This window comes from Mastigoproctus giganteus, chromosome 5 (genome assembly GCF_048544385.1).
Source record: "Mastigoproctus giganteus isolate SK-2022 chromosome 5, ASM4854438v1, whole genome shotgun sequence".
NCBI classification, from domain to species: Eukaryota; Metazoa; Arthropoda; class Arachnida; order Uropygi; family Thelyphonidae; genus Mastigoproctus; species Mastigoproctus giganteus.
Window position 1 is genome coordinate 64,578,977 of NC_143579.1, and position 17,852 is coordinate 64,596,828.

Below are 17,852 nucleotides of genomic sequence, written 5' to 3' on the forward strand. Positions count from 1 at the left end.
CACTGCAGAAACGTTATTTGACTCTGATCATGTCCCAATACATGTGACTGCATATCTGCCAGCCCCCAAATTAGAAGCCAGAAGGACAAGAAAAAAGGTTAACATCACTATCCCCAACTTACATGATGTAGATAAGTGCATCAGAGCCGCCTCTCTCATTCCCTGAGTGGCCTTAAAGACTTGTGACCCAGAATTAGCTGTGAACATTCTCACAAACTGGATCAACACAGTTGCCAAATATGCTGCCTCTAAAAAAAAAATCACAATCAGTCCATATACAAGACTTTGGTGGAATTCTGAACTCAAAATGAGTTTCTAGCTGAAGCAACAGCTCCATCGCACATGGTAACAGTCGCAAAATGTCAATGATCGCATCGTTTATTCAAGGGCACGGGCTCAATTTAATTGCCTGAAATCTGAGGCAATCAAATTATACGTTAACCATGATCTGGCTAGAGGAAAAATTCCATACAAGAAAGTGAACCTTCATTTTCCTTTGCAACTTGATCCTGAATTGTGGCTCGATTTCTTCACAAGATTTAACCGTAATCCTATGCCAAACTCAGATCTGGCTCTACTAACAGAGCCCACCCAGCAAGAAGTGTTGAACGTCATTCAGATCACAAAACAACAGCTGATCGTAGCCATCAATTCTCTACCTGCTCGTCAACCACCGGTGATGATGGAGTTCCCCAATTCATGCTCAAATGCCTAAGTCCGTACATTATTCAGCCACTTTTAATTATCTTCAACCAGTTACTCTCGAACCAGATTTTCCCACAGCAGTGGAAAAACTCTCTCTTCAAACCTTTCCGATCATTTCGAACACTTCCGACCCATCTCCAACTCCTCCAGCCTGCTGAAGCTCCTGGAAAAGGTCTTACTCCCCATCCTCACTAAGCAGATCTTGCCCAGTAATCCAGCCGAAATTCACTACTCCCTTCCAAACAGATCAATGATCACCAATCTGCTAGCAACCACGAATACTATCTTGTCAGCATTCAAGAAAAAGCAAGAACTAGCTGTTACTTACTTAGCCATTCAGTCTGCATTTGATGCCGTCCAAGTATACCAACTTCTCACTCTCCTGGAATGCCACTTCCAGATCACAGGGAACATACTATGTTTTCTCTCCTCTCTTCTGCATAACAGAGTTATAAAGCTTCATACAGGAGATCGCACCCTTACTAGATCTGTCACCGCAGGAGTCCCATTAGGAGGGGGTCCTTTCGGGCCTTCTGTTTTCATCTATTATCTTCCCACTGGTTGCACATTCTCGACGTCTACTGAGTTATGCAGATGATATCAAGATACTCACTCCCATCATCCCCGGTCAAGACCTAGATCTGGTAAAAGCGGAAATTAACAACACTTACCGCAGTCACATCTTACCTCTGCCAGTTTGGGCTCAAGATCAATCCTGCTAAGTCCGAATTCATGGTGTATTCATTGAAGCAAACTCCTTCTCTCGAGCCTTCAGTCGGCAACACCCTCATCCCAATTGTGTCCAGCCATCATGATCTGGGTGTTGTATTCGACTCAAAACTTCGATTCAACACCCACATAGACATGCTCGTCACACATATTTCAAGACTCCGGTGGACAGCAAAACAGCATCTCCTACATGACACAGATAAAAAGACAACCGTGAGGTACATAAGAACAGTTATCTTTCCACCTTTACTCTATGCTGCTGAAATTTGGGCATCAGCGGCACCATCAATAAAGAAACCACTGTTTTCCGCAGAATTTTGGCTCCTAAAGTGGGCCAACAGGAAGCACAACCTTCCAGCTCTGATTCGCACCACGCAGCTTGCCGACTCTCTCGGGATTCGATTCCACGGCTTCCCACCTTAGTCGACGACCAACGCCTCCTAGCAACAGTCAAGATGATAACAGGCATAATTGCAACACCTTCATTCTGGGATACCTGTGGCTGGAGGATTCCCCCTGCTGCCCTTAGGGCCAATCCAGAGCTCTACTCGCATTCAGCACGACTCCATCTCTTGGACAGGTTCCACACTCAGCAAATGCTCAAGCAAACCCAGGCACTTGACGCCGACCTGAACAAATTTGCTGTTGACTGGACTTACCGGAAAAAAAATTATGACTAGTAGGACTAATCAGCAATGACTGATGTGTACCTTGCATCTGTTCCTGTCTGATTGAGCTGGTGATCTTATCTCAATGTTAAGCCACCTCAATCAGACTTAACTCTCATGAGGAGTTCTCTCCTTTGTATTAAAATATGTTGTTGTTTGTAAAATTACCTTTCTTTGTAAATAATTGTTCGATTTTCCCAGAAATTTTGGGAGGCTGTAAACCCCTGGCTTTATGGCCGTGAAGGCAATAAAGATTCTCTCTCTCTCTCTCTCTCTCTCTCTCTCTCTATAACATGAAGTTTTTCTCTTGGGAGCCATACCTTGGTCTTATTCCACCTATTCTTTTTGAAAAATGTATTTCCCATTTCCCTGACAATAGCTGTTGTTGTTGTTTGGTTTTTAGGAGCATTAGCAACTAAGGCCATATTGCTCCAGGATATGCGGTGGTCATTCCTTAACCTTTCCGCATCCTCCGTATTTGGTGGTGACAGGCTCGAACCCCGGTCTAATCAAGAAGCGTGTGCTACGCACTGCTGCTCCTTCCCACCTGGCTCCTGACAATAGCAGCAGTCCCCAAGGCAGAATGTGGGACCAGCACATTCTGCATTGGGGGCTGCTGCTGTGTTGCCTGATGTACAAGTGGAAGCTCTTTGATTAAGTTGGGTAGCTGAAAGATTGATGGGTCCCCAACTTAATTTCTTTGAGGAATCTACCGTTGTCCATTCTTTTATAAAGGCCCATCAGAATACTGAGTTGACACCTAATATTCTCAAACTCTTTACACCAAACACACATCAAGATATCCATCTCCCTTGGCTGTATCAGGTCCTGTTCCAGATAGCTCCACAAACATCAAACAAGTAATACATTTTGTGGAGCCATGATTCAAAGGACAACCACCCCTCATTTCTCCCCTGAGCCACAGTAATCCCACTACTTTGAGTCTTTTGCTTAACTGCTCTGGTCGGAGGCATGATTTTTTTTCGAGTTCAATTGAGAATTGTACACTAAAGTAACATACTTACTTGCAATAATAACTCTATGTACCAATTATGCAACAATAATATGTATTATGCCATCAAGTTTATATTAATAAATATATATTACAATATAGAGGTTACATTATATGTATTATGTGATTGAGTTTATTGTTACGCTTGTAAAGTTAAAAGTTAATTATAATAGCTAATAAAATTATCGATTAATGCCATATTATATGATTCAAAGTTTTGAGATACCTATTTCCTACAATTAAGATTTAGAATTTCACTACTATGCACTACAGTACAAAGTTACAAGATATGAATATTTGCCAAATCACCAATACAAAGGTTCTACTTATATTAAGCAGTAAACTATGAATTCCCTAGCTAAATTTAAAAATAAACTAATGATGTGACTAGGACTACAAAGTTATTTATAGAATATGATTAATATGCTAATTAGGTCAATAAAATAGCAAATTCTGTCAGTTGCAGCATCTGGAGACTAGGCACATGCGAAGTGGACTGAGGTGTACAAGGCCTTGAATGGTTTGAGCAGGCTCAATGCTGATGGGATACTTCCACTTGCTAAGATTAAGAAGCTGAGGGGGCATAGATTCAAATTGAGGAAAGACAGTTGTAGAATCGATGTGTGGAAATTTGCCTTTAGCCAGTGGGTAGTTGATTGCTGGAACAGACTTCCATCTGTTGTTGTGGAAGCTGATAGCTTAAATAAATTTAAGGCTGACCTAGACAAACATTTGGAGTGACTGGATGGGTGAAATGGGAAGGTTTTTTTTTTTTTTTTTTTTTTTTTGGCTGATGCTCTATAAGTTTGCTTTCTTGCATCATATGCCTCAACTAATGCTAAAAGGCTTACGGAAAGAACAGCTTTCCCTCATTCCTTGATTCTTTCTGAAAACTAAATTGATCAGTGAATGCATATTTCAACTTTTGCACTAATTTTTTATTATTTTTTTTAAATAAAATTTTGAAAATGAGACATTTTCAGTGAAAATTCTCATATTTAGTGGTATCTGTTTTCTGGTATGGCTATTTAGTTTGGAAATATATCATTGCCACTCCTGATTAGTGCATATCTTTAAGCAATAGGAACAACTTGGTATTCTTTTACATTTCTCAGTAGTAGTTCTGCCTTTATGACATCAACAAGATGATTTACTTGGTCTAATTCCAATAAGGGCATAAATTCTGCTCTTAATATTTCTGGCTTCCTTTTCATTCTTCTAATTCCTTTTCAGTTACTATTTCATTTTACCCACTTTGCCCATGATACTTTTCTAGGTATTCTTTCCATCTTTTATTAATGTTTTCTGTATCAGTTAGCAGCAGGTCTCCTTTGTCATTCATTTATTTAGAGATTATATCAACAATAATGAAGTGCAGAATTACATATCAAATAGATATATCCATTTACTCTATCTGTTCTATATAATGATACCACAACTAAAAAACTGGTGCAATGGTGAAGTATATAATTATATAAAACTAAAAAATTGTATCTATTTACATAATTTATATAATATTCTTGATATAAAAGAAAATTATATTAAATTATAATAAAAACAATAGAAGTCACCTGTGCTGTTGCTTGCAAGGCCTCCTCAAGGGTGTTCTGATGCTCCCTGAGCATTCTCTTCAAGGTGTTATAACGACTGTTGTCTGAATTTAAAAATTCAGTCACTTTTACACTTTCTTCTTCTCCACACAATTTAATCAGAGTAACCCCAGTCTTGTTCAGCTTTTCCACTAAAGGTTTATGATCATTCACTGAATGCAGCAGTGTCTACAACAAAAAAAGATAAAAATTTCATATTTTAGAAAACTCTTAAATGGAACAAAACAGGTAAATAACTTTTACTGAATAAAAAATTAGTATTGTCCCTCCATATAAAATTATGGTGAGGTGATATTACATTTGGAATACTGCTCCTAAATCAGCAGACCACAAAAAAAAAAAAAAAAAAAAAACACACAGATAAAACTGCTAGAGAGGTTTAAAGCAATGGTCATATTAAGAATACCTTAGGAGGTGCAGTCTGCTGTTGTTGTGTACCATGGTTTTTTTTGCACAATGGCCTCCTGGGCCATATTGTGCCTGTTCATTATAAACTTATGACCAAGTCTTTAATATTATGATTATCAGAGGAAATTATATATATTTATGCTTATCAGGTATTTAAAGAGAGTGCTTCAAGATTTGCATTATTACCAAGTATGTGTGATAAAGTTAAAGGTTCCTGAATGTTGGATAGAGTACAAAACTGGAATTCTGGGTACTTGAATATTGATGATATTCTATGAGGATAGGTTGTTAGTTAATTGGGATTGACAGGAAGAACACTGAGGAGAATTTTTTCCCATAAGCAAAAAGAGATGAGTTATATAGGAATTCGTAGTCTTGCCAAAATGACTTCCTCTTGCCTTCTTTTCCTGAAACTAAAAGTCCACAGCTGAGGTTCTTTTTTAATCTGAAATAGCTTATTATTCACTTGTGTTTGCCAAAGTTCATACCATTGATTCCTACATGCTGTTTTAATAGTTAATTTATAATCAGTGTATGGAACTTTCAGATGGCAGAATGATCCACTGTCAGGATGTTTAGCAGCATGATCCGCACATTCATTACTTGGGATGCCACATGACCAGGGACCCAGCAGAAGGTGACTATCTGGTTGGATGTTTCATAGCAATATAAACGAGATCGGATCTGTTTCAGAATGGGATGTTCAGGAAAAGTAACAGACTGAATGGCAGTGACAGCACTTAAGGAATCAATGTATATCAAAGCTCACTTGAATTGCTGCTTGGTTATATTATCTAGGGCTAGTTTTATTGCATACAGTTCTGCGGTGTAGATACTGCATTCTGTAGGAAGAGAAACAGCTATTGAGAAGATAGAACAAATGGCTGCAGCACCTACAGCTTCATTTGTTTTGGAGCCATCAGTTTCTCTGAATTTTCTAAGGTGTGGGCTTCATGCAGCTGCTGAAAGTGTTGTTTGGCAGGGAGCCTTTTCTCCATCTCAGAAAGAAATTATCACAATAAGGTGAGAATTGAATCCAGGGATATTCAGGAGGAGCAACATTTTCAAGGATATGCTGGAAGTTAATATTCCAACTAAGCATCAGCTCTTGTAATCTAAGATCCACAGGGCAGTTTTTATTAGGTTTATTATGATATAGCATTACACACTGAGGTCAAACAGGTATTCCCAGATAGGATGAGATGAAATACTTTTAATTTTTGCAGCATAGCTACATAGTAATGATTTTCGTCTGAGGTGCAGTGGGGGATTCATTTGCCTCAATATACAGGCTGTTGACTGGAGATGTTCTGAAAGCTCCATGGCTATCCATAGGGCACTATATTGAATCGTATTCAGACGTAACAAGGTACTGTTTCTTGCTGAGTCATAGACAGGTGATCTGTAATCTAAGCGGAATCGAATTAAAGTTTTATAAAGATGTGAGAGGGAGTGTTTATCGGCACCCCAGGAATTAGCGGAGACAGCTCTTAAGATATTTAATTTCTTTAAACAGACCGTCCTTAGGTAGGCCATATGAGTAGAAAAGCTAAGTTTGTAATCTAGATATAAACCCAATAAACGAAAATTGTTGGTAAGAGGAATTGGGTTGTTTTTTAAATATATTTCAGGATCAGGATGAAATTTTCGTATTTTACAGAAATGAATTACAGTAGATTTATTTTCTGCCAAGGAATATCCATTCCGTTGTGCCCACGATTCTATTCTGCTATGGATAGTTGAAGTTGCCTTTCAATGGTATTCATAGCTTTTAATTGACAAGAGATAATGAGGTTGTCAGCAAACAAGTATGATGCTACTGTTTTTGGTATGTCTTGTGTCACATTAGTAATTCTTATTGTGAATAATGTTGTGCTTAGGATGGAACCCTGTGGTACACCCTCCTCTTGTTCAAATGTTTTGGATACACTGTTCATATATCTGACCTGAAATGTTCTGTGGTGTAGGAAGTTTTGTATAAATTGGGGTAACTGCCCCCTCAAACCAAAAGAGCAAAGGTCCTGGAGGACGCCATATCGCCAAGTGGTATCAAAGGCTTTCTCAATATCGAGGTTGACCATAACCAGATGTTGTCTCCTTACAAAAACATTGCAGACGTTTGCTTCTGCTTTGATCATCACATCTAAGGTTGAGCGGTTCTTCTGAAATCCATAATGGTTTCTGTTTAGCAGATTATTTGTTTCCAGAAGCCATGTTAGCCGCCTGTGGACCATTTTTTCTAAGACTTTGCCTAAACAGCTGTAATTATGTGGGATGGTATGATCCTTACCTGGCTTTGGAAAGGCTAGTACAACTGAGTGATGACAAGAGTGTGGATAAGAAATTTCTAGAAATATTCGGGTGTAGAAATTCAACAGGGAATTTATTGCTTTGTTGCTTAATTTTTTTAGCATTATATAGCAAACTCCATCTGGACCAGCAGCAGTACTAGATGTTTTTTTTCAAGACTCCAAAAGTTCCTTTAAAGTGAATGGCTGATTGTATGGGTGTGACACACTAGTAGAAAAGTTTATTTCGTGTTTTTCGGCAAATGCCTTAATTTTTTGAAATGTTTGACTGTATGTGGACACTGCTGATATACTGGCAAATGACTCGGCAAATGTGTTTGCTTTTGCTGTTGGAGCGGACAATTCCTGCCCTTTCCAGTTTAGAATTTAGGCTGGAGACTGCACTTATTTACCATTAAGTGTTTAGATTTTTTTCCAGATGATCTCTTTTTGAGAAAACAGGTCTTGTGTCTATTTCATCCTCTGGATAGATCTCCAGAATGGTTTCGGTATCATCCTGACTGGAAATTTCATTAGTATCCATAAGGGAGGAGTCAAATGTCTATTTTCGATTAGACTTTGTCACGATACCACCTTCTGCTGCATCAGCAGGTGGTATCGTGACTGGTGTGTTGTTAGTTCTACTAGAAATCTGTTGCTTTGAAGGCTGAGGTACAGAACTGAACAGGGAATGAGCCCATTCCAAAATAGAGATATTTGGAGGTATTGAGGTATCGGTCTGGACTGAAACTGAATGAAAATTGTGCAGGATGTTATTGGGATTAGTTGTTCTGCGAGCTTTAGTTTTGGGTCTGGGTGTAAGTTTCTTTTCCGACAAAAATGTATTCCAACTGTCTTTTGTTTAGAGAGTCAACAGCCATTGTTTTGGGTCCATGCTATTACTTTATTGATTGTTGTTTGCAGTTGGCGTTCTATTGTTCGCATGTTTTGCGAGTGACAAGAAATGCTGAAATCATCAACATAAAGTGCTGTATCTATGGTACTTGGTATTTGTTCAGCTATTAAGTTGATTTTTATGGCAAAAAGTGTAGCACTGAGTACTTATCCCTGTGGTACTGTACTCCTTGTATAAAAACCTGCGATAATGTGGTTAATATCCTTAACTTGGAAAGTTCGTTGTTGCAAAAAATTATAGATATATATTGGGAGATGTCCTCTCATCCCAAAGTTATAAATGTCTAAGTATTCCATATCGCCACGCTGTGTCGTATGCCTTTTCTATATCAAAAAATATCATTACTAGATGTTGCTTTCTTATGAAGGCATTTCTTATGTTATTTTCTGCTTTTATAATTAAGTCTAGAGTGCACCTGTTCTTTCTGAAACCACATTGGGCTGTGTTTAGTAAGTTATGGGTTTCTAAAAACCACATTAATTGGGCATTTACCATTTTTTCAAGTATTTTTCTGAGGCAACTAGTTAAGGCTATTGGGCGATAGTGGTTCGGATTTGTGGGATCTTTATTTGGTTTTGGAAAGGCTAAGACTATTGCACGATGCCATTGATTTGGAAAGGAATTTTCTAGGTATATCCTGTTATACAACAAGAGTAATGATATCAATGATTTCTCATCTAATTGTTGTACCATCATGTATACTATTTCATCTGGACCCGCTGCACTTTGCCTCGTCTCTGAAATGGCTTTCCGAAGTTCTCTGAGAGTGAAAGGTTGGTTATAGGCTTCTCTACTTTTACTGGAAAAATTTAATTTATGTGTTTCTTTATTTGCTTTATGTTTTTGGAAAGCTGGTTCATAGGAGCTACTGCTTGATATTTTTTCAAATGTCCTACCAAGAGAATTGGCTATGTCTTCAGGCTTTGATATATCTTTTCCATTCCATTTTATAAAAGGAGGAGATATTCTTTGGTATTTGTTGTTTATTTTATTTATTTTGTCCCAAACCTTCCTGCTGTCTGTTTTTCTAGTAATTGTAGATGCAAAACGAATCCAAGATTCTTTTTACTGATCTTAGTAATGCGTCTAACATTTGCCCTTGCTTTTTTGAAATGTATCAGGTTAGTTGTAGTAGGGTATCATCGGAAATTATTCCATGCCTTGTTTTTCTCTTGTTTTGCTAAAGTACATTCATCGTTCTACCACGGCTTTGGATGTATGGGAAACTTTGAAGAGGTTTTTGGTATTGTTTGTTCTGCTGCATGGAGGAGTTTATCAGTTACATATTTCACTGCAGAGTCAATTGAAACCTGTTGTATTTGTTGTTCTTCTAATATGGCCAGCTGCTTATATCTTGCCCAATCCGCTTTATCTAATCTCCACTTTGGAGTTTGTTCCGGTTGACAAGGGGGTCGGTTTGTTTGAAGTAATCTTTACTGGAAAATGATATTTTTTTTTTTTTTTTAAGCTGACTGGCATTCATTACTCCACCAGATTTTTGTGTGTATCGGCAATTTTGAAGAGGATTTTGGTATGGGTTTTTTCCTGCTGCATGTAATATTGTTTTTGTGACATATTCAACTGCTTCATCAGTTGGGGATTCTTTGATTATTTTTGTGTCAAATTTAGCTAGTTTTTTTATACATCTGCCAATTTGTTTTATCAGTGAGCCACTGCAGAATTTTAGTAGGATAATAAGAGGGCTTATTCAGTAATTCAATTATTATGGGAAAATGATCATTATGAAGTGGATCATTATTTACTGACCACTTTAGAGTAGGATATAGGGCTGCTGAGCAGATGGACAAATCTATTGCAGTATTAGTTCCAGAAGGATTTTTTTTTTTTTTTTTGGTAGTTGTTGGCGCATCGGCTTCTGTGGCCATAATGCACCTCCCAAGGTTTTTGCAGTATTTTGATCCAAGCCCGAGGCGGGATCCGAACCCGTGACCTTTGGGTTGCTAGGCAGGCACTTTACCCACCCGGCTAGCCCGGTCGGCTAGTTCCAGAAGGAAGGTGAACATATGTAGGTGACCCATCATTTAGAAGGAGAAGGTTGTTATCGTTTAAACATTTTTCAATTTGTTTTCCTCTTTGATCAATGTTGTTCAGGATGGAGATTGCGTCTTCTACAGAAGTGAACTGCGATAGATTTTTCAGGTGATATGAAAAAAACGTTATCTGCAGCCCAAGATATACTAAAGTCATCTGCACATAAAGTAGTAAAAACAGTGGGTGGAATGACAGTAATAAAACAAAAAAATAAGAAAAAGAAAAAAAAAAGTTACTTCTTATATAGTTGTTGTTGGTATGAAAGTTTCACGACACAAGGGCAACTGTGGCCAATATGTGTCTGTCAGTGTCATTACGTTCATTTTAACGATTTAGGATGGATATATCAGAGTGTATTTATTATTCCTAGATGTTTAATATATATAAAGAGCTCACTTAGGTTTGCTTTGTCACCAAGTACATGAGAGAGGGTTAGAGGAGCTTGCAAGTTTGCTAATGATTGGAAGGATGTGGTTCGAACGGCTGAATAGGATGGACAATCAATCAGGATGTGCCTTACTGTAAGTTGTATCTGACTGCCAGAGCAGAGCGGTGGATCTTCTCTTAAAAGTAAATGTTTCTGAGTGAGGAAGGTATGTCCAATGCGCAGTCTTGTTAATATAACTTCTTCCTGTCTATTTGTACGTGAGCTAGATCACCACGAACATAGATCTTTTTTTATTCTGCAAAGTTTATTGCACGATAGGTCCCGCCAAAGTTGTTTCCAGATGGAAGTATATTTGGTAAAGGGCTTTCTTTACTGAATGAACTGAGTGTTAATGTAATGCTGAAAATAAAGAAACGATTTTATTTCACCAAGAAAGAGCCATAATTTACTTGCAAAAACGCTTGATCACAAAATCGCTTGGCACCTGGGGCCTGCAGTGAAAGCACAGAGAAACAGCTCAGTCAGAATCGCTTGGAACCTGGGGTCGTGGTGGTATAGTCATCTAAGTTTGTGTACTGATAGTGCACGTTGAAGAAACCTTCTGGGCATATGAAGGTTTCCGCTATTTATTGGTTGGATGCCTTTTCTAGCCTCTTGGTAGGAAATATTTGGCTCTGTTTTTAGTTTTTGGATTTCTTTTTTGTCCTTCTACCACTGGCATGGCTCTAGAGTAGGCAGGGTGCTCTTCTTGGCAATTTACACAGATCGGTTTGGAAGCCGAACATTCCTTGCTCTCATGGTCTTTCACACCACATTGAGCACAGGCAGAGTTACCACAGCAAGCTGTTTGTGAGTGGCCACATTTTTGACATTGAAACACCTCAGTGGGTTTGGAATGTAAATTCTCACTGGGCAATTTAAGTATTCCACCTTGATGGAACTTGGAGGTCATGGGGTGTTGAATGTTAGGATGAAAACTTGGACAGGGACATGATTCCCATCCTTTTGCATCGATATTCTCTTGACAGCTGTTACTCCTTGGTCTTTCCAGAGCAGATTTCTTCAGATACATGAAGATCCCACTCTGATATGACACCTCGTGAAGACTTCAGAGTTTTGTGGGGGGGGGGGGGTTACAGTGATAGGTATTGGCACCATCGATGTGGCTTTCAGGATTTTTTCCATCTGTTTTGGGTTTGAAGCTTCAACCAAAATGTCACTAGAACGCAGCCGTTTTACGGATTTTGGTGATCCTGACAACCCTTCTAATCCTTTCTGTATGAAGAAAGATGACATCTTCCCGAATGACTGCTCTCCAGTGGAATGGAGAATGAAAGAGTGGTGTCACTTGTGGTGGTGGTGTCCTCAGTTCTGGCTCTTTTTACGGAGGTGGTTTCTGTTATCATTTCAATTAGGTAGGGGCCTTGTTGGGGCCCCAGAAGAAAGAGGATTAAAATTACTCATAGGAGTAAAATAAAAATTTCAGATGCCCTAAGTTTCTCTCCCACCACGGAGCTTTACGAGGGGATGCCCAGTTGTGAACTAGCAGGTACTGTGTACCTGAATGGGATGTCAAGTTCGCTTATGAGCATCATACCCATGTTTCCAATAAGTCTTAATCCCATCCCAGGACCAAAGGGAGGGAGATTTATTGGAACGCAGTTGACCCTAGCAGTAAGAACTATCCGCAGAGTAATCCCGGTCAGGCTGGTCCGGGAACCACCTGTCTTGTTGAAGCAAGGGCCAAAGTGGTGTGTTAAGGCTGGGCCCCTCAACCACCAGGTTCCCCCTTTCTGAATGCTGTCATGGTCGCTGCGCATGGCTGCATACGCTGGATTCCAATGATGTAACTCTGGAACCAAGGTATGGTGTTAGATCTCAGTGATGCTAATCTGGAGAGCCAGAGGCATCACCTTCACCATGTACAGGTGCCCATGTTAAGGGGAAAAATATTAAAAGGGGGCCCCAAATGGAGCTTTGCACCCAGGCTGTCAGATCGCTTTGCATAGCCCTGGGAGTGATATCCGTTTAGTTATGAAAAGTAGTTAGTATAAAAAGCGTATTGGCATCTATGATTGCTTCCCTGAATGCTTACCATTTAGAATTAGCAGTTTTTAATGCCATAAGTTTGTCCCAGTGAAAAGAAATTAAAAACTGTTTAAGAACATTGTAGTTACCGTTATAAAAGCAAAATCCCTTTATTTTATCCTTGACAGCAGTTATGTTTTTAAGTAAATCCCAAATCAATAGATTATGATCCTTGCCTTCTAATGGTTCTTTTATGTAGATATTCTTAATGCATAAAGAGTCACTGCTGATAATGAGCTCAAAAATATTGCTTTCTTTTTGTCTTTCTAACATGCTGGTGATCAAATAAGATGACTGTTTTTCATCAGATGAGTGTCTTTCATGACTGTTTTTAATATTATGATATAAAAATACTTATCCCATTTTTGTTTTCACAGTGTTTATGTTACACCAAACTGGCCATCCACATCAACTGGGTGCAATGCATTAGATGAGCTTCTTAACAAATTGGATACCCCCTCCATCCTGTGTTTTTCTGTACACACAACATATTCACTGTATTCAAATTCGACACTGCTTATGTATGAGTGGTACCATGTTTCCGAAATCCCCACGTCAGCATTTCAAGTATTGGTTAGGTAGACTTAACCAATACTTCATATTCACAAAATTTATTTACTATAATCCTAGCATTAGTGTAGAATGCATGTGCACCTGATTAGGCACTTAATAACCCCAATACAGTCCATATATTTGCTTTTTTGATAAGGACCACCAGCAGATTTTGTAGATGCGCACCCCCCCCCCTTGTTTTTTCTGTTTTTGCATATCCCAATAGAAGCAGCGCAAGAATCAGTTTCATCTGTCTTTGTGGCTGCTGTTCAACTGTTAGTGTGAATATCCCTCAAACTAGCAATTTTCTGATCCACTTAATATTGCCTCAGCAGCATTTGCTAAAATTCTTCCCTCCCTTATTTTTAAACGATAGGGCACACTTAAATGGGAAATATTTAAGTGTGTTATATTAAAATATTTAATAATACAGATAATCTTCCATCTGTTCTCTGCTGCTAACAAGCATAGACCATGCAAAGAAAAATTCCACCTCTTAAGACTTGCACAATCTCTCAAGGGCCGACCTGATTAGCAAAGCTCACATCATTTACCTTTGGTACAGATGCAGCACCCGTAGCCACTGTGATATTCAAATTTTCTGCAAACTTCGGATGTGGAACTGGTGTTGGCACAATTTCTTAAGTCACATTTGCCCATATGATAATTTTGTTTGCTTAGGCAAAGGACCCACTTTTAAGATACCGGTTTGAATCTTCAGATGCCATAACACCCATATCAATCAATCACTGCAGTGCAGTTATTGATTGATTGGCTCAGTGCATCGATTATGGTTTTGATTACATTGAGTAAAGGATGAATCCTGGTTGTTTTTTTGTTTTTTTTGTTAGTTGTTGGCGCATTGGTTTCTGTGGCCATAATGCACCTCCCAAAGTTTTTGCATTTTATTCTGATAGGGCACACAAGCCTGAGGCGGGATTCGAACCCGTGACCTTTGGGTTGCCAGGCAGGCACTTTACCCACCTAGCTAGCAGAGTCGGCATCCTGGTTGTTGTACCACATTTGTTTCTATTGATTGCTTATGTACTATGTATTTATCACATATAGGAAACTTAATGATCCTTAAAAATTTCTCATGGCAAAGTAATAATATACGTAATATTTTTGCTTATTAAATTTAATAACAAAACTGATAAAATATTTTAATAATATTCTAATATTAGAATGAACATTTACTTGATTTCTATCTTGCTGTTTCTTAATTTGAATTGAATTGAGTGCTGGTGCTTCCAAAAGCTCTGCTTCTCCTTCCACTTCATCTAGCCAGGGAACTAAATCTGAATGGGTATCAAAGAAATGCTCAGCTAGAGGAACAGCTTGTTCCAAAGCATTCAATCTTTCTCCACATATAATTGATACATTGGCTGTTATTTCCTTCAGGGTTTCGGCTTTATCACGAATGAATGCCAGATCATCACTTGAAGATTCTCTCATCAATTTCTTTGCGGAGCCCAAAATATCTCTCACTCTGCCTTTCTGACCAACAATTTCCTCATTTAGTGTCTAAAAAAAGTAGAGAAAGAGCATCATCAATAGTTTTAACAGATTATTATTAATATTATGAGCATAAAGATCAAATTACCAGTACAGTGAAACTCCCTTTCCTTCTAAGTTGTATAAGCAGCTTACTGTTTAGAAATACAAAATCAAAACATAATGAATATAAAAACATAATAATAAATAAATAAATATACTTTATATTAACCACCATCATGAATGCTTGTCGAAAGCTACAGTGTTCTATAGAGTGGAAGTAGTGAGGGCTGGGAAGACACAATATTGGTCTTGAATTTTTCTAAATCAAAATTTTATTCTGAAAACTTTACTCACTATGTTTACTAATACAGTCAGAAAACACTCCTTTAAGATGCCGAAATGCCATGTGGTGTCAAAGGCTTTCTCAATATCCAGACAGACCATAACGAGAAGCTCCTTTTTGATGAATGAATTTTTGATGTTTGCTATGACTTTAATCATAAGGTCCAATGATGATTGATTTTTTTCTGAATCCAAATTGTTATTGATCAAATTTTGGGACTCAAGTCAGATGGCGATGATTCATTTTTTCGAGGGTTTTGCTCAGAGAACTGGTAAGTGAAATTTGTCTGTAGTTATGAGGAACAGAACAGTCTTTACCAGGTTTTGGGATAGCCAGTATGTAGGAATGATGCCAGGAGCTTGGGAATGTATGTTCAGTGAAGATTGAAGAAGATGAGCAGTGATGAGTGTTATTTTGGATCTAAATTTTTGAGCATTACATAAAATATCCCATCAGGGCCAGCAGCACTTTTCCTTGTGTTGGTAAGAGCATGCTGCAGTTCAACCATGGTGAATGGTTAATTATATGTTAATGCACATCTGTCAGTAAAATTCAGTTTGGATTTTTCAGTTACATCTTTAATGTTTTGAAATGATTGGTCATAAACAGTTGAGGAGGATAACTGAGAAAATACAGATCCTAGTGCATTTGCAATTTCTGCAGGGGTAGAAATTCCTCTGCATTCCAGTTAATTAGTGGAGTAGATGTTGGAGGAAATTTGCCATTTAACAGTTTTATCTTGTTCCAGATCAGTCTGATGTTTGTATTTTTATTAACTGAGGAAGCAAATTTAATCCAAGATTCTTTTTTTGCTTTTCGTCTGATATAACGGGCTCTTGATCTAAGTCACTTATAATTAATAAGATTGGAAGTGGTTGGATATTTGATTCCATGCTTTGTTTTTCTCTTTTTTTGCATTGTTGCACTCTTCGTTCCACCAATAATTTAATTTTTGCCTTTTTCTGACTTGGCATTGTGGAATGGCAGTGGTTGCAGCTGTTAGAATTTGGTTTGTTATGTGTTCAGTAACATGGCTGATAGAAGAGTTTATCTGTATTTTATCCAGTCAGCCTTTGGAAATTTCCATTTTACTGGATTATCTCTTGGTGATGTACAGGAAGTTTGAACTTTGCATATTATTGGGAAATAATTGCTGTTGTGAGAATTGTTAAGAGTTACCCAATCGATACTTGGATAGAGCACTGGAGAGCAAATGGAAAGGTCTATTGTGGAGGTTGATCTGGTAGGAAAATGAACATAGGTAGGAGAGCCAGTATTCAACAATGTTAAATCCTGTCTGTCTATCAACATTTCAATAAACTTTCCATGTATGTCTAAGTTAGGGGAACCCTATAATGGGTGGTGAGCATTAAAGTCACCTAGTAGACAGAAGGGAGGTGGTAGTTGCAACACAAGATCTTCGATTTCCTGAATAGAATACAGACCATTAGGTGGAAGATAAACTGAGACCAATGTAACAGTGATTACAATTACCATGCATGTGGCAACAGCTTCTAAGGAGGTTTGCAATGGAATGCATCTGGAGGGAACTCTTGAGTCCAACAGGATGGCTACTCCTCCATGAGCACTATTAGTGTCGAATCTATCCTGTCTGAAAATAGTGTAAGTTTTGACTGTAGGGGAAACTTGGGGCATCAAGTTGGTTTCTTGTAGGCACATGTCAATAGGATGGAAGCAGTGAATTAGTTCATTGATATCATCAATATTGCTTTGAAAACCTCTACAATTCCATTCAATAATGTGTTCCATTATTTGGTTTTGTTTGTGGAAGATGCTTATAAAAAGCAGTCAGATGACTGCTTTTTATAAGCTGATTGTGTATGATGGTCTGGTTTTGATTTTTCTTTTCAGGGAAAAGTGGGACATCCTGATTCACTCTATCGTTCATATCATCTTCTGCATGTATTTCAAGCAGTTCTTCTTGGCGAATAGTATCATCTTTACCCCAGTTTGTTAGGCATGATTCTTTCGCCTCAACAGGATACGATCTTTGCAAATTTTCTACTACCTGACAATACGGAGGTCTTTGGGATGGAATTGTTAGTGGCCTAACATGGCAGTTCAAGTAACCTGCTTTGACAGAACCTGGTAGATTTGTAGTACTGAAGGTTAAGATTATGTTTCGCGTAGGAGTTAAGCTGCCATCTTTTCTGATCATGATTCATTTTTCATAAGACACATTTTGATCTTTTAGCTTCTGGACTATTTCTTCCTCAGAAATGTTTAATAGATCCCATTTGGAGATTACTCCCTTGGAACAATTCAGTGTGCTGTGTGGGGTGACCTGAATCAGTATTCCACTTAAAGAAGTTAGTTGTAATAGTAACTCAGAATGTCTTGAGTGAGATGTCTCTATCAGTAAATTTCCTGATTGGAGACGTTTGATCATTTTTGGTGAACATGCAACATTTTCTAGGCATCTCTGGATGATGAAAGGGGAGAGTTTGACAAAGAATGTACTATGAGGAAAGCTGGAGATTCCTGCTTCCTTTTTATGTCTCTTTGAAAGAGAGAAGGTCATTGTCATGTTGAGAGCTCTTAGGCTCTAAATGTGGAAATACATCAGTTTTCATTT

General features: G+C 38.2%; 1 protein-coding gene across 7 annotated transcripts in view; it reads right to left on the reverse strand.

The window, feature by feature from the left end:
* LOC150085455 (uncharacterized) overlaps window positions 1–17,852 on the reverse strand; it is a 1,845,429-nt gene that overhangs the window by 571,986 nt on the left and 1,255,591 nt on the right. For all 7 annotated transcript variants that reach the window (XM_090374043.1, XM_090374041.1, XM_090374042.1 and 4 more), the window contains 2 exons: window positions 14,614–14,940; window positions 4,686–4,892 (listed from right to left, as the gene is read on the reverse strand). In XM_090374043.1, the coding sequence (XP_090230169.1) occupies window positions 4,686–4,892; window positions 14,614–14,940 (534 nt within the window). The remainder of the gene's footprint in view (window positions 1–4,685; window positions 4,893–14,613; window positions 14,941–17,852) is intronic.